This window comes from Simochromis diagramma, unplaced genomic scaffold (genome assembly GCF_900408965.1).
Source record: "Simochromis diagramma unplaced genomic scaffold, fSimDia1.1 OVJJ01000302.1, whole genome shotgun sequence".
Lineage (NCBI taxonomy): Eukaryota > Metazoa > Chordata > Actinopteri > Cichliformes > Cichlidae > Simochromis > Simochromis diagramma.
This window is the reverse complement of record NW_024386792.1, coordinates 11,116,787-11,135,284: the sequence shown is the minus strand read 5'-3', so window position 1 is coordinate 11,135,284 and position 18,498 is coordinate 11,116,787. Positions and strand designations below refer to the sequence as shown.

The 18,498-nt window shown below is 41.1% G+C and overlaps 1 protein-coding gene across 1 annotated transcript in view; it reads right to left on the bottom strand.

The window, feature by feature from the left end:
• Nucleotides 1-18,498, bottom strand: part of si:dkey-92j12.5 (multiple PDZ domain protein) — a 50,765-nt gene that overhangs the window by 18,126 nt on the left and 14,141 nt on the right. Inside the window, 5 exon segments of the mRNA XM_040024424.1 lie at nucleotides 6,609-6,914; nucleotides 12,999-13,141; nucleotides 13,143-13,198; nucleotides 15,206-15,320; nucleotides 17,650-17,820. Of these exon segments, the coding sequence (XP_039880358.1) occupies nucleotides 6,609-6,914; nucleotides 12,999-13,141; nucleotides 13,143-13,198; nucleotides 15,206-15,320; nucleotides 17,650-17,820 (791 nt within the window).

Genomic DNA, 18,498 nt, shown 5'->3' with positions numbered 1-18,498 from the left:
ATGCCAACTGTTAAGTTGTTATAACTTTCAGAAGTGAGAATCAACATTTTTGTGTTGTGTTATATAAATTTAAATGTTATTTGCTTTTAGTCTGCTTGGAGAAAGACAAACTTTAAGCTTAAGATAATTCCCAATCTAACAATCACAAATTAATAATCTTATAACATCACACAAGCAGAACTGGGGTGCACACTGGTGAGCTTTTTTTTAATCAATGACACACTGAGGCATTTGGCCAATTGTCACTTGTGTTTGAGGGCCTTGAGAAAATAAACTGATTTAGATGAGATCACGAGGTAGTGCCTCTATGTTTGCCATATATATATATATATATATATATATATATATATATATATATTAGGGGTGCAACGATACTGGTATCGATATTGAACCGTTCGATACAGTGCTTTCGGTTCGGTACGCATATGTATCGAACAATACAAAATTTGTAATTTATTTTATCAACTTTCCTTCTGACGATGCTGTCTGTGTTGAGCGCTCAGTGAATCTGCGTTCGACTACTCCGCCTAGGCTGCACTGTCGAGCGCAGATCCACTGAGCGCTCAACACAGACAGCATCTTCAGAAGGAAGAGCGCAGGGCAAGCTAGCGAGACAGAAGTTAAGCTCTCCTTGCAACATGGCAAATTGAACCTCCCCCACCCTCATTCTACGGAGCCCCCCAGGGGACATGGGAGAAAAAAAAAATTTACGGAGGAAAAAAAAAAATTAGGAAGGAAAAAAAAAAATTAGGGAGAAAAAAAAAATTAAGACGGACTTCTGCGAGATCTCGCAAAAGTATTGCGAGCGCTCGCAAAAGTATTGCGAGATCTCGCAAAAGTTTTAGCCGCATTCTTCGGAGGCCGCCAGCTCGAAGCCGACCGGGAGGTCGAGGCACGATGTGCCGGGAAAGCGGTGTTCCTCCCGGCTGTAGTAGGTCTCGACTTCCCGTTAGCTTCGAGCTAGTGTACGCCAGCTCGAAGCCGACCGGGAGGTCGAGGCACGATGTGCCGGGAAAGCGGTGTTCCTCCCGGCTGTAGTAGGTCTCGACCTCCCGTTAGCTTCGAGCTAGTGGGTGTCAGATCTCCAAAAACGTCGGAGCACTTTTGCAAATATGTGATGTCTTGTAAACCGAGCAGGTATCTGACGTTTACACAACTACATTCACGCCTCAAAATATCTTAAAAGTGTATTTTGTGACCCAGAAAGAGTAATATTCAACTAAGTAGCTGCCGCCATTGTTGGAGTTTTGCGAGATCTCGCAATACTTTTGCGAGCGCTCGCAATACTTTTGCGAGCGCTCGCAATACTTATTGCGAGATCTCGCAATACTTTTGCGAGCGCTCGCAATACTTTTGCGAGATCTCGCAATACTTTTGCGAGATCTCGCAAAAGTCCGTCTTAATTTTTTTTTTCTCCCTAATTTTTTTTTTTCCTCCCTAATTTTTTTTTTTCCTCCCTAATTTTTTTTTCTCCCATGTCCCCTGGGGGGCTCCGTATCATTCAGATCTGGCGTTTGGAATTATTTTGGTTTTCATGTGAGGTATGACCCTGAAGGTAAGGTCATGGACTAAAGTAAAACAGTATGTTGGATGTGCCACGCAATGCTCAATTACATGGGTGGGAACTAGTGTGTTAGCGCAGTTAGCTCGTTAACATGTTGGCTGTCTAGCCCCACACAGGGGTAGCTCGTTACTGGAGATTTGCCGTGTTGTGGCGTTAACGTCATTTCAACGACATTAACGCTGACAGCACCAGTGGGAACACAATGAATATGACTGCACATTTACACCGACATCATCCTAGTGCAAAGACAAGTGGAAGCAGACAAAAACAACAAGCATGCATGCTACAAACTTTACCCGAGTCATTTAGACAGCCGTTAGCACATGATTCTCCTTATGGGGACCTGATATGTTTAATATTGTGGCGAGCTCAGACAAGGAGGAGACGGAGGTATCGTTTGGTCTTGCTTCGTACTAGCAAAGCCGTAATGACACTGCTAGCGCGGCAACCCGCACAGCAAGCAACAACACACAGAGCGCCCTCTGACCCCGGAAGGACACACCGTCTCAGCGAGAAGGCGTCACCTGTCACTATGGCAACATAAACAAAACATAACTGTACAAACAGAACCCCGAACAGCCCTGACCCGCTACATAGCCCCCACCTAAGGGGTCAGTCGTCCCCGACGACCCCATTACCCCACACAAAGTCCTGCAAATGTCCAGGTGCCTTCTTTTGGCGCACCGGCCGGGGTCACTCGGGTCAGAACATGGGGTGCCACCATCATCCCACTTCTGACACCAATGTGGCGAGCTCAGACAACGAGGAGACGGAGGTGTCGTTTGGTCTTGCTTCCCGTGAGCTAGCCAGGGAGCACAGCCGTTTATTGACATCTGCAGAAGAACACTGCCGCTAGCTAACTGCTCAGTGCGGCAACCGCACAGCAACAACAACAACAACACACAGGGCGCCCTCTGACCCCGGAAGGACACACCGTCTCAGCGAGAGGGCGTCACCCGTCACTATGGCAACATAAACAAAACATAACTGTACAAACAGAACCGTGAACAGCCCTGACCCGCTACAATATGCTGCTGAGAATATAGCCCAGAAGAAGCATATAGTATAGCTTTTACTTTGGAAAGAGCCATTTCTCTGTAATAAACTCTCTTTTCCAAAGATGAGTGATTCCTCAATCAGATACAGGCGTTACCGCGCCAGATCCGCGGCCCCGAACCATAGTAAGAAAACCTCTGGCAGTTACTTGAAGGTTCCGTAACTGACTCGTAGCCGGCAACAGCTTACTATACAGGTCAACTCCGCTAGCAAAAAGATCGAAGGAGGCGTAGGAAACTGCTTCACCGAACTTTATTTCTTCTCTAAGGCACGAACACCGCGTACAGTGGGTTGAAACAGTTTACTCACAGTGAGCATCGCCGACACAACTCTGGCTGTCGAGGGAGTTATTATATTCCTTTTATTTATTTTCTTTTCGTCTCCTCTGTAGCTAACCGTTACTTTTTCCCCTTCTCCGCTCTCTCTCTTCACACACACACCAGGCAGTCCCGCTACACACATCCCGAATACATTTCCCATCAGGCTTCATCCTTAAAGGGCCATGCCTGTAACACAGGGCTTGCAAAATCGCTAGCCCGACGTCCCGGGGCTAGCGATTTTTCCAGTCGTACTACCAAGATCTATTTCTGCCCTGCCCGTCGGGCTATTGTAGGAAGGAAAAATCTATGTCAATGCTTTTGCATTCTTTCGGAAATGTAGCTGGGTAATTATGTCATTGGCATCGGTGAGCCACTGTCAATATGTGACATATTGAAATCGCATTTGAATTTGCGCTTGTTTTTTGCTTCCACTTTGCAAATGTCCAGGTGCCTTCTTTTGGCGCACCGGCCGGTCACGACCGGCGGGGGGAAAGTCACTCGGGTCAGAACATGGGGTGCCACCATCATCCCACTTCTGACACCAATGTGGCGAGCTCAGACAACGAGGAGACGGAGGTGTCGTTTGGTCTTGCTTCCCGTGAGCTAGCCAGGGAGCACAGCCGTTTATTGACATCTGCAGAAGAACACTGCCACTAGCTAACTGCTCAGCGCGGCAACCGCACAGCAACAACAACAACAACACACAGAGCGCCCTCTGACCCCGGAAGGACACACCGTCGCAGCGAGAGGGCGTCACCCGTCACTATGGCAACATAAACAAAACATAACTGTACAAACAGAACCCCGAACAGCCCTGACCAGCTACAATATGCTGCTGAGAATATAGCCCAGAAGAAGCGTATAGTATAGCTTTTATTTTGGAAAGAGCCATTTCTCTGTAATAAACTCTCTTTTCCAAAGATGAGTGATTCCTCAATCAGATACAGGGCTCGCAAAATCACTAGAGAGCGACAGTATTGATTGGTGAGTGATGATAATTTGCGCACCAATTCCTCTGACATCATCTTATCAATCGTTAGCTTACTATGCAAACATGACAAGTGAAATCTCCCGCAGCAAGCTTAAACATATGAGAGGTTGATCGCGCAGAGAATCGCTGACCGTTATGTGTGTGTGTGTGTGTAAAAGCAGCAGGATATATATTTTAGTTCTGCTGAGCCAAATAAGACAGGTCAGGGTGAAGAAGTGACAGCCAAAGAAAAGCTTACCACAAAACGGAAAAGTTATGACAAATCAGACTATAAGGCAAAAAGAAAGTGCAGCTTTATGGTTTCATGGACAAAAGAATTTCTGTGGCTGCAATATGACGAGCTAAATAACCGGGGCTGCACATAAGTGGTCCGCAGGTGCGCATTCGCTGTCAAAAAACCCCCCCAAAAAAAACCGCGCACAAGATATGAAGTTGCAACGCGTGTTTGCATACATAAGATTTTCTGGAGGAGGACAGACATTTGTTTAGAACTCTTAAAGATGTCGAAGAAGCTCCTTTAAGCAATTACTTTGGTGTTCCTCTACCTCCAAAGAAATGTCAGAAGGAGTCCGAACCACAAAAGAAGTGCGTATTCTCGGAAAAGTGGTTGCAGGAGGTGAGCTGGCTTCAAACAAATGATGAACGCACAGAGATGTGGTGCGGAATGTGCCGTGAAAATCCCACTCTAGCGGACAAAAACAGTGCTTTTTATATGGACGCAAACGCGCGTTGCAACTTCTTATCTGGTGCGCGTCTTTTATTTTGACAGCGAATGCGCACATGCGGACCACTTATGTGCACCCGTGTAAATAACATAATGTTCTGCCGGGTGTGTTGTTGTTTTTCTCTCGATTTCTGAGTCGACAAGCGCCTTTGTTACTGGGACCAGTCATTTTAAGAAAGGCCCCCATTAGAAGCCATGAGAAATGCAAGAAATGCATTACTGCTCAGTCTGCAATATCTTTCCCAGAACAAACACCAATTGCAAATAACATACTAAAAATAAACCTGAAAAATCTGTTTAGAACAGCGTACTATGTTGCAAAGAGTGAACTACCACTGGCAAAATTTAGCAGTCTTTGCAAACTTCAAAAAGCAAATGGCCTAGATCTTGGTTCCACTTGTCTCTTACCCTGTGACTTCAGTGGAAATTTCAAATTCAGGATCTGACACAGACTGATTCATGTCCTACACAGTTCTTACAAGTTCATAGAAATTTCTGTTCAATTAGAACCAAGTATTTGAGTTGATGATTGTAATTTTTATACAATGTTGTAATTTGTTTTTCAACAATTTTTTGATTAATGTTTTGTTTCCTTTACAATATTATACATTTAATGTATAATATTGTAAAGGAAAAAACAGGAAACAAACATCAATCAAAAAATTGCTCTCTTTTTTATTCGGGCTACTTACATTTATTTTGGGCTACCAAAAACTGAAGAGTCCCTGCCCGAAGGGCTACCAGGGATTTTGAAATTTTGAGAGCCCTGAGATATATTTATTTTTTTAATTACTTTTGTTTCAGCAACATTAAATTTAAAAACTGTACTTTTGAGTTAAAATATATATTTATAATTTTAATAAATGACAAATTAAAAAGGCATGAACATTTTTTTTTGTATCGAAAAAATATCGAACCGTGACACCAAAGTATCGAACCGAATTGAACCGTGAATTTTGTGTATCATTGCACCCCTAATATATATATATATATATATATATATATATATGCACACACACATATACTGCAAAAGTGGAAGAAAAAGGTACAAAAGCAGAGAATTTTTCATGAATATGTTTAACGGTGGAGGGCTGTAATAAGCACATGGATGTGAGTGATAGTGGTGCTATCTGCACAGCAGGAGCCTATAGCCAGTTAAGTTACAGAAGAGGGCAGAACAAATGGTTCCACCAGGGCTGAAAGAGGAGCGAGGAGAAGGGGGATAGACGCCAGGCAGGGAGGAGAGGGAAAATGAGGTGAAGAGAAAAACACCAGTGCAAGATGACTGAGAGTGCGAAAGAAATGAAAGACAGATGTAAGCACACACAGAGAAAGAAACAAAGACAACACATTGAAAGATAAGAGCGAAGAAAAGGCTGTAGAGAAAAATGGGAGTGAGGGAGGGAGGAGAAAGGCAGAGGTACGAAGACAGAGTGAAAGCAGGGACAGACAGAAGCGAAACAATTCATTTTCGCTGACAGTCAGCACTGAGATCCATAAGCGAACAGCTAAATATAACTCAGAGATTCGACAGTGAGAGAAGCTTTTGCCTTTACAACACAGAAGAATGAAGAAGAGAAAATACGTGCTGGAGGAGACTCACACTGAGCTGGCTGCATTCTGAAAACAATTGTTTCCTCATGGATACGGTTAATTAAAGTGTCAGATCATAATTCAGATCATTAGCATGACTTAAGCAGCTGGGCAACTGAATGATGTGTTACAGTAATAAAACCATAGCTGCTACAGCAATCAAAAGCCTATGGTTAAAGTGTTAAAGAATGTATAGCTATTTCTTAGTCTGAATTCCCTGCAGCAAATGTATCAACTTGTAATAAAACTGGAGCCTTGAAGTCTAATAAACCTTTAGACAGGTTTATCTTGCACTCTGGGAACTGGGAAGGGATTAGGTGACCGTAAATAATAGGCTAAGACCTCTGGCTCTTATATTACCTCGTGTCTGAGGCTGGGCTGATGGTTGGAACTGTGACCGGGTCTTTATGAGGAGTTCTGAAGGATGCAGAAGATCTGATTGAAGTTGGATCCGGAGTTGTGGCTTTAAACTTGAGTGAGGAAGAAAGCTTGAGCATAGACAAAGCCGGGTGACTCGAGGATCCAGCTGGGTCCGCTGCTGGCTCCGGAGAAGCAGTCGCTAGAGTGGGTGAGGAAGAGGGGCTTTCTGTTGCAACTGATGCCAGAGGGGGCAAACACAGTCGAGTACGGTGTTCATCCACCTGGTGGGCTGGGACATAGGTTATACTGGGGGTAGGGGAATGTGGGAAAAGAAGTGTGGGAACGGGGTGAAAGCATTATAAACATTATTTACTTAAGTTTTATCAACACTGTTTTCTCAGCAGCACATTTGCTTTACTTCTTCACCAAAGAATGAGCAATGGGTTCTTAAGGAATGACAAAACAGTCCCAGTAGTGAGAGATTTCTATAAATCATAAATTAAATATCAGTTGAATAAGACAATAATTGCATTTTATCCACTGAAGTAATGGCAAGTTTTTAAAATGACTCTTATTCACTGCCTTATCAAGATAAGATGAGTTTAGTAACATTTTCATTTCTATAAAGAGGATTTTTAAGCAACCTCCAGCTTAGCTAAGCATAAAGCTCATGCAGGGGGAAACAGTGTGTCCAAAATCCACACAAAGGATAACAGATAAAACAAAATGTGTCAATTAGTTAAGTTATTAAAAGAGATTAAGTTATAGATTTTTTGTTTTAAGTTTATAAAGAAGCTAGATGTGGTGACTTCCAGAAGTCTTTAGTTTATTTTCCAGCTTTAAGTCTTATGTGATTGCTCAGTGGTATCAAAGCAGGACACGCAAACCAGAGCCAATAAAACTGCAAAGAAATGTGCTACTCGCTGTTTCATCCTTTGCCAAACAGAAACTGACAAATCATGGCAGTCTTCATGAAATCACTCACTTCTCTCAGGATGCAAATTAACCGCTTCTGCTGTCAAGGAGCTTGGACTATTAGCCAGCTAGCTTGCCTACAAGCACGGAGACATGTCTGAGTCAATTTAGGCTAAAGAATATAGGGGAGAGGGGCTGTTCTCAGAAATTTTGCTTCCTTGTAAGGTGTCCATTTTGTCAAAAAACACTGTACATCCATCATTTTGCCTGGAGACTATCCTGGCTGTCATAGGGAAAAAGTGGGGTACCTCCTGGACAGGTCACCAGTTTATCATAGATAGAGGCTAACGTGGAAAGATGGACAAGCATTCACACTTGCAATCACCTGCAGCTGATTTAGAATTGCCAATTAACCTAAACCCACGCATGGCTTTGGACTGTGGGAGGCAACTGTAGACAAGAAAACTCCCCACAAACAGGTCCTAGCTAGCCAGTGAATTCAAACCCCAGACCTGCTTGCTGTGAGGCAACAGCACTAACAACAAAAAACCCCACTATTCAGACAGTTTTACTTGTTGACAATTTAACATAGAACTGAAGACAAATTAAGCCATATTGATGGACAAATACCACATAATAGCTAAGCAACTAAAAACATACCCTTTTTGTATGTCATACATAAATTTTTTTTTTCTTTTACAAACAACCTCTAATCCACAACAAAAACTGAAGTTGTCGGTCAAACGATATTTAAAGCTCTGAAAATACGGACGTGTCCCGTTCCATCTGAAAAATGGAAAAATCTTCTCAGCGTTTTTGTTTTACATAATCCCAGATCTGCCTAAGCCATGCTGTAAAAGATGTCAAGGACATCATTCAGCCCCCTCCTCCCACTTTTATTTTTCTTCTTTTTACACGGTGTGATGCTACTAGCAGACATGCTTTTTGAATCTGCTGAAAAAGCCAATTTCTATGTTTCATTCAGGGTGGTAGATTGAACACGGTAGTCTACACTAAGCTGTTGTGACTGAGCCATGTGGACAGCCTGTCTTGTCTGAAAGGAGGCAGTTTGATGGTGACAAGCCCTCACCCGTCTATGTGTCTTATTCTGAGGCTGCCAAAGCAACTCATCTGCCTCCACTCGCTCTTAGTTTATCTGAAGTGCTGTTTAGGAGTAGGCAGTGTGAGCACACGGTATGTGTATACTGATGAGTGTTTTTGTGTGTATATGATAGAGAAAGCCAAAACGCGTGTGGGTATTCGTCCGCGTGTGTATTGTGTGCGCATCTATGAGAGGCTCTTTAAAACGTTCTTTTATTCAGAAGCACACTGTTCAAGGTGAGATGAGTGATGAATTATTCAGAGATATTTCCCATAGCAGGAAAAGGTGTTTTTGGAGGTTAGACCATTGAAAGGCTGGTATGTGTGTTAATGTTTGTATGTGTGTGCCCATAAATGCAACACAGAGCGGAAGAGAGAGAGGGAGGGAGAGAGAGAGACTGGGAGAAAGTGAGTGGGTGTTCTGCAGGGCAGTGGGGTGGTGGGGGTGGAGCACATCTCCAATCAGCCAAACAAGCATTGCCAATGTGGAGCCATAACTGCTGATGTTAGAACAAGTAATAATTTATCCAATTTCCCCTTAGGCAATCTTTAAAATTTCATCACCTAATCTAATCTAACATGACTGCACTGCCTCAGTCAGCTATGACTGCAGTGTCAAAAAAAACAAGGTGGTAATGGAGATCCAAAGTGAGACGAGATCATTTATAGGTGATGATGCGGTCAAAGTCATGTGACTGCAGAGATGATGATATTGATGACATGCTTGTACACATTGCAGATGCAGGCTGTTACATTTTGCATGGGTAGATCTAACATATATGCATGGTAGTCAATTACTTTTTCAGCAGTTGTTCTCAACATTCCCAAAAGACCGTTCCACATTCTCTCCAAACGAATACCTTTGGTTTTCTTGTTTCTCAAAGAAAACTGTCTTTAAACTACGACAGCACGGAAAGTGCACATAAATGCAACGCAAATAATTGCATTAAGTAACTACTGTAACCCGCTAGGGTCTCTTCAGTTGGGAAAAACACTCACTTTATAGTTTTGGTAATTGCCTGAGGCCTTGAACCACAAGTTTTAAGTAAACAAACAGTTTTCTTTATTTAGTGGTGCCTGAAAAACTTTTGAAAATCCGAAAACCTAAATTGGGTATCTGCCTTGTTTAACGAATGTATTAAACCACCTATCACAAAACAAGAAAACACAAATAATTCAGAAAGTGTTTAAAACTAATAATTATATTGTTAGTTATTTGGCAAATAACCAGCTGAACGCACATTTTTATACCAAAATCTGAGAACACTGGACTTCAGTCAGAAATGTATCAATTCAAGCGTCACATGTTTTCTCTTTAGAAACGCAAGTAAATAAATGTAATTTGGCATCTTAATCAAAAATAATATTGAATGGTGGATTAAGCTTTACAGAAACATTGTGGTAATTAAAAATACCGTTAATTACGGGCAGATATAACATAAAACTTATATTGGATGGAGCATTGTTTATATCATTAATATACTCATGGGCATTAATAGGTGTTTGTTGATCAATGGTCATGACAATTTGCATATTAATGATCAAGGAACTGACCTCACAGCCTGTTGTTCAGTCAGCAGGCTGGTTTCAGTTATTGTGCAAATGTACTGTTTATAAGGTTGGGGAAACCTGCAGTCAGTCACGAGTAACGAAACGTTTCTCCCATTGAAAACGTGAAAACACTACGTCCAGATGAACAGAATGGGATTTACTTACCTGGATGATTGAGCATGTATCAAGATATATTTTAGACATTTTTGCAAACTGAAAATCAAAAAGTGAAAAATATTAAAGCATTCTGATCTTTAATTTAGAACTATGAATATTCCCTTTGGCAGCAACTACAGCCTCGAGTGTTTTTGGGTAAGTCTTTAGTCAGCTAGTTTGCTACACAGCTTGATCTGGGCAGTTATCCCAACCTTCCTGACAGGGTTCTCAAGCTCTTTCAGTCATCTTCAATTTTCTACACAAATGCATATGTGGGCTGAGCCAGAACTTTGGTTTGATGATTCCACGACTGCCCTGTGCTTGACCTGAAGCCATGCTAATGCTGCCTCGGCTGTATGCCTCCGTTCATTGTTGTGCAGAAAGGTAAGTCGTTGCACCAAACTAAGATCACTTACACTTGGAGCCTCTCTGTTGTGTATGCATACACTACATACTCAATAACTGAGAATGATAAAACCATAAAACATATTTTAGACATTTTTGCAAATGGAAGATCAACAACTAAAATCTCGCACAAACATTTTCTGATCTTTAATTTAGAAATATGAAGGAATCCCTCTGGCAGCAGTTTATAGCCTCAAGTATTTCAGATTTTAGGGTAAGTCTAAGTTGTACGCTGGATTGCTACACAGCTGGGTCTGGGCAGTTATCCCATTTTTTCTGGCAGATTTCTCAAGCAACTTCAGTCATCTTGAACTTTCTCCACAGATATTGAAGTGGTTTTAGGCTAAACTTAAAGACTGTCCTTGACCTGACCTGAAACCACACTAGTGCTATCATGGCTGTCTGTTTCAGATCATTGTTGAGCAGAAAGATGAATCACTGCCCTAAACTCAAGTCACTTACATTTGGAACATCTCTGTATTTAGCTGAGAAGCACACACAGCGTGTTGCCTTGTCACTGGTTTTAGACAGGTGATAAGTAATAAGCAGTGTCTAGTGCTCAACAGAGATGGTGCTTAGAAATGTGCAGGAGAATCATCCCAGAGAATCTTGTTCCTTTAGTCCTCTAAATACCCCTTGTGGGAGGTTGTATGCGTTTTAATCAAGAGTGCCTTCAATCTTGCTGCTGTATCATAAAAGCCTGTTCCCCACAAAGGACTTCTGAAGCTTTGTTTGAGTGACTTTGGGATTCCTTTTATCTGTATGACACTGACACAACTTTGGATGAAGCAAAAATAATCTGCTGTACCTGACCACAATTTGGATGTGATAGTAAAGATTTTGTAAATGCAGAAAAATTCAAATGTAATTTAAAAAATGTACAGTTCTAAAAAAAAATCCCTGTACATCCCAGAAAGATGATTCTGTTCATCTGGACGTATCAACTTTTTGATATTTCTTTACCTGGATGATTGAGCAAGCATCAAGACTTTTTTTGTGCCTTTTACACTGTGCAAAAATATTAAAACATCAAAATAAGCAATTCAAAAAATACAGTTATTGTAATTTGGAGTAAAATGAAATAAAAAGTAATCTCAAAAAGCTGTACTGAATGTAATGTAAAAAAAATAAGACAGCTAAATCAAGTAAAGCTAGCTGCCATGGGTAGCTTTAGGCTTTAAAATAAAGTGTAAAAAAGTGTGAAAAACTAAACATGTAGTTATTGATTTTTTTCCCTGTTTTTTTAGTATTTATAGACGTTATAAAACAACGATGTAGTTTCCAAACCTGACAAATGAAGCCTGTGTGAAAGTGTGTTAAACCTGCTACCTGAAGTCTACAAGATGACATCAGCTGTAGTTGCAATACACTTTCAGTCTTATTAAAGTCTGCAGGAAAACTGTAGTAGCTTATTTCTGTTAGTGAAAGAAATAAGCAGAACAGCAATGTCTGTATTTCTTAGGTTTTGTGTATACTTTAGGTGAGTCGTTTTTAGGGGTAAAAAAAAGAGTAGCACTGTCCACTCAGGTTTTTTTACTTCTCGTGGATGACCTGCACTGGGGACTGTGTGGGCATGTGTACTAGAGCATGTGCTTGACTATCGTAATGATCTGACAGTTTTGCTACATTAAGGTCGAGAAGCTACATCTTCCTCAATTTCAGAGGTTCTTTTGTGGTGACTTAGCCCAGTTTTAACTTGAATAGAGGTCTAATTAGCCATATTGAATATATTTTTGTGAGTGCTCTTTAAAAAGAGATAATTTGGCATTTCACAAGAACAATGGCTCTTTGTTTTTATTAAAATGTCCCAGTAGGTCACTGTACCACAAAATACCTAACACCCCACCTGGAGCAAGAAACTGAGACAGCTTGATACAAGTAGTTCATTTTTTCATTTGCACCTGGGATATTTCTGCTGTAAGATCAAGTCTTCTCTTTTTTTTGTCAAGAGACCTTCAGAAATGTAATTAGTTTCTTAATATACTTACTCTACTCGAGCCACAATCGTCAAAATAATTTTGCAAGCACAATTACTAAGTATAAGAAATCCAAAGGTTCAAGCAGCACTTGAAAAACTGTAAAGGATGTAAACAGTACTGCACAGCCAGTCAAACAGTGTGTTTGTTTAGGGATTAAGGATTATTGAGAAAAAAGGGGCTCTGTTATGTACAGTAAAAAAAAAAAGCCCTAGAGTGCTTTAGCACTTTTGTTGAGCTTGACCATGTTTTCTGGTGGGCTGCGGGGATGTGACTGTCTCCTTACCTCATTTCTGGACCTATGACGGAGTGCCTGCGGAGCATGGCCCTGGCCTTGGCGCTGGTCAGGTTGGAGGTAGATTCTCCATTGATGGCCAAGATGGCGTCCCCCACCCCGAGCCTGCCATCCTGGCTAACAGCCCCCCCCCTGGACCACACTGCGCACCAGCATGCCTGAACCGTCCTTGATAGCACTCACTGTCATCCCTGCCAACACGCACATTAACACACACACACACACACACACACACACACACACAGGCACACAAAAGCACAGGTGAACGGAGGGCTGGCTAAGGCTGCTTTGAATGCATGCCAAACAGAGAGACAGTCGCCCAAACAAACACCTGACAGTGGTATAATCAGCATAATCAAGACAGACACTAGGCAGATTAGCACACAAACATGGCTACAAATGCTTGACATTTACACAGCATCATCCCTCACAGTCACACCCACAAAAGGTGCACAAAGAGCGTCATGCGCACTCACATCCACAGAGGGCAGAGGGCACAGGTGACTGACGAGTAACACATGCCTGTCACATAAACACCCGACTTTGGCATTATCAGTTTGGACACTAGGAGGATTACACAAACACTTCATTAATGCAAACAGACAGAAGCAGGTAAATCAGGCGTCCACACACACACAGGCCCATGCACGCACATACACAAACCACAGAAAGGGAAGCCAGCCAGCCTGCAACGAATTAGGCAGTCTGGTCTATAGCTGCTGGCGTACTACGTTGCTATCTAACTACAATCCACAACACTATGGTCGTACATAATTTGAAATTCGTCAAAGAAATGACTTTGTGCTTATTTTTTCATCATATAAATAGTTTATTGTCTTTTTCTTATTACATTCAAATTACAATACAATCATAGTGCATGGAATACAGTCAACAGAAGACATAGCTACCGATTTTGACAGGACAAACAGAAGACACATGTTTTAAAGACATTCAAAGAAATTATGGTGAATGTTTTAAATGTGCTCAATACTATGACACTCTAACCAGACAGATTTAAACATTACAAACTCTGCCAAAACAATGCTTAAAATACGTTACGGTAAAATCCAAATGAAATATTCTACATGGAAATCTAAACCTCATCAAAAAGTAAGTCAAACAAATTCACACCAACTGGTTCACGCCAGGAATAAGCAACCACTAAATTGGCTGTTTATCGTCATGTTTTAGATGAGCAAGGCAAGAAAAAAACCCTTTTCACACCATCGAACCTTTTTCTTTGACAACCTGCTCTAAAGAATATCCAAACTCTAGCACGAAGCAGCCATATACGGTATGTGCATGTCTCACTTGGGTAAAAAGTCATAGTCATGGATCGCATTGCACATGGCACCTATTGGAAAAATTGGTAAAGTAGCACAAAAAATGTTGCACTACATCACCATTGCTCATAAAAATAAGTCCATATTCAAGCCTTATGGATAAACACTGTAACCCTGTCTATGCTGAGGCTTTTGCCTCAGATCAAACATACGTAAATTCACAAAACCAGAAACAAACTAAATATGCAAACCCTCCATACTTGGATATCCAGAAGACAGAACTTCAATAAATATCTCAGTAAGAGGATCTACAATATTTTTAAACAGGTAAAAACCAAAGAATACAGTGGTGCAACACACAGACACAGACTGTAGGTTATGACCTTGACATTCTCTACCTGTGAACATTTGCATAATTTCAAACTTTCTCACACACACACACACACTCACACACATAGTGTGGTGCCTTATTAGCACGTTTGGAGAATACAAATGACTTTGTTTCCTTATACTTTGCATAGAGCAGAACTGCTTTGCACTCTTTGTTCACCTCCTGTGTTTGAAGAGCCAAACATCAGACTTTCTCTTGGAGCAGTTAAGACAATGCAGTCTCAAAACTGGAGTATAAAAAATATAATCATATATTAGGATCAACATTCAAATTAATATGTCATTTTTTAAATCAATGTTACGTTTTCATTCTCTTTTATGACACTTCATTGCTTCGTACCTCAAACACACACACACATGCGGTACACACACGGATCATATTTTTCTCAGGAATGAGGAACACATTGCTTCATCATTCCTCTTCAGGGCAGTCGTCATCACCGCCTCCTATTAGTGTCATTATCGCCATGCCTGCGATGTACACACACCAAGACAGCACCACCATGAGAAAGACGGAGAACATACCAAGGCTACGATTGCCCCGCACAACAGTGATTGTCCTCTCAAAGCTGGTGCGGGGGGGCAGAGGTGGCGGCTGCTGCATGTCGTCATCGTCCATGTTGGTGAAGCGATGATGCAGCTGGTGTTCCAGAGAGAGAGAGAGAGAGAGAGAGAGTGACAAGGGGGCATGGGTGAGTGAGAGCATAAAAGTGTGTTTTCATGCTAGTGAACAATAATGCAGCACAGCTCCACGCTAACAACGACAGTGTTAACAGATTTATATTCACCAACTTTTCAGTGTTCAAGTTTGGCACACTAGCAGTCTAACATCTTTTAAAACAACTAAACACAAAGTGAAGTGGAGGCTGATCGAAAGGTCAATAATTTTGCAGGCGTTTGGTGAATGTTTTGTCCTAGACACCAAATTGTTTGGGTGATTCATCCAGTAAATGGGTGAAAACTGACCTGCTGGTGGTGTTAATGACATAGTCACACAATCATCAAATCATCTGAATCTGTCATGATTGTTGGTGTCAGACAGGTATTTAGGAAACTGCTACTACTGGGGTTTTCCCACATAGCATCTCTGGGGTTTATAGATAATGGTCAGACAATGAGAAAATATACATATACACATATACACATACACATATATATATATATATATATATATATATATATATATATATATATATATATATATATATATATAAAATATAAGGAGATATAGGAGGAGTGGCAGTTCTCTGTGTGAAAATGCCTTTTCAAACCAGAGGTCATAGGAGAATGGCCAAGCTCATAGGAAGGCCACAGCAACTCAAATAACCACCCGTTACAACCAAAGTATGCAAAAGAGAAGAATGGAGAACATTTTAAACCTTGGAGAAGATGGCCTTCTGCAGCAGAAGGCCACACTGAGTACCCCTCCTGTCAGCCAAGAACAGGAAACTGAGACTTCAGTTCACATAGGTTCACCAACAGAAGACTGGAAACATGTTTCCTGGTTTAAAGAGTCTCGATTTTTGCTTTGACATTCACATGGCAGGGTCAGAATTTGGCGTAAACATCACGAAAGGTCCACCCTGCCTTGATTAATTGAGATCTAACTGTATGGGGTATTTTTAGTACCAATTAAGCATCATTTAAAACTCACATCCTTCCTTGAGTATTATCACTAATCATGTCCATCCCTTGATGATCACAGGGTAACCACCAATCCAACCTGGTGCTGGAAAGGTTTACCTAATCTAGTGTCCGTCAGTATATGCAGCATCTTTAATGGGACTCAGTTCAGTAAAGACACTTAATATCACTAAGAACCGATGTCAACCTGACAGTGGTGTCTGAGAAGAAATGAAATGGACCCTTCACAGCCAACACCATCAAGACTTCAACAAGGAATTGTGTTGCAAAGATAACCTGGCACTGAAATGTGAAATTATCATTACCACTACCAGCATTCTTGTATGACACAGTAATTATTTCAAAGAGCTATTACTGTAACTCTCTGTGGTTGAGGCCTTTGGAGTTACTCTTAAATGTAAAACACGCAGAAAGTTCAAGTTTTAATGTCCCCTTGGGCACTTCACAAAGAAAAACGGCAACAAAGACATCTTCTTTGAATCTTTACATAAAGTAAAAGCAGCACTGAAGTTCTGAGGCTACCTTTTGCAACAAGCCCATCTTTGATGAAAACACTGACACTTGCTCCAAGTCTCTTGTGTGTATGCGTGAGCCTGAGACAAAACTCTATGTCCTTGTGTTCGACCATGTGCCAAAGCTCTGCAAGCAGTAAGCACTTTTCATTGAGAGGCAATTGTTGGTAATTAAGCAAAGTAGAGTACAAAAGGCCAGCTCAATAGGACTGAGCTGCGGCCACAATGCAGGAACAACTCTGTGACACCGAGTACTTTTCTCTATCCCCAACCCAGTAATACTGATACAGCCAGGTCTAATCTCCCCACTATAGAATGTGAATGAAGCGAACACACACTGACATGGTAATCTCCTTCAGAGCAACTAAAATGGCTACCCACAGAATCTCAGGTTTGCATGGTAATGAGCAATGTTTCCTCTGTGACAGATCCAGACCACCGCAGTTTCACTGTATGTGTCACTGCAAATATGCAAATACTATGCAAATACTGCAAGTATGCAAATACTTATTGACAAGCATCCTGAAAGGATTTTGCTTATGATTATACAAAATATTATTAAGATCAAGGACCAAATAACACATTTTAAACTTTATTTAAAATTGTATTTAATCCAGACACATAATAACCAGACAACCTCTTCTGCTTTCTGCTGACAAATAAATAAATGTGCAAATACCCCAAATATAGACAAACTCTACCTCTCTATTATTTTTCTACCCCATAAAGTGTGCAAAAAGCATTTATCAAGTACTGTCCAATGGCAGAAATATCATTTTATGACTGGTGCTAATTTTGTCTAGCTGAACATACCGTGTAACACAGCTGACTGGTGCTGTTGTCCTCTGAGTTTGAAGCGGTGGCGTTGATGTTAGCCTCGGCTGCTTCAGCTACCAGGCTGACCTGAGTGTGGCTGTCATTGTCGTCGCAGGAAGCCCGTGTGCTCCTCTCTGAGATGGGAGTTAAGCCACCGCACAGTTCCAGCTGAGAATACAATATTCAAAAGTTGAAATTTAGGACTTTGAAAAAATAAAGGCAAAAGTAGCTGTGTTGCTTTAAAAGTAAATTTGCATCGAAGCAAACAGGCTAAAGGGGGTGACTATAAATTAGACACCCTGTACTCCTCTCCCCTTCTGTCCATCTGTAGAGTGGTCGAGCATTGTGTTTATCTCTCAGCAGCATTAAAAATTCAGAAGGCCTGTAACTAGATTCTCTCTTCCTTGTTACTAAGCCACAGTCCACAACAAAAAGGAGAAGACATAAAGTGCTTATTAAGAGAAAACACACATGCAAGTAATGATCTTGCATATCTCTGTAAATTATAATACATTTTATCATACATTGCCAAACTGATAAAGATTTAATGAAGTCATAACAGTAAAATAAAATATCTTTTGAACTGAAAGTATGTTTTGAATGTGCAATGTGTGATAATGAATACGACTCAGAATACAAGCACCTAACCATGCAGCAGCCTCGCAAACATTTGAGAACGTAAAGAGCTCAATGAATTTGAGTGTGGAACTGTAATGAGATGCCACCATTGCAACAAGTCAGTTTGTGAATTTTGTGCTCTCATAGCTATTCCACGATCAACTGGAAGTGGTATTACTGCAAAGTGGAACACTATATACAGTTACAGAGTTGCTTTGCCAGGTACTG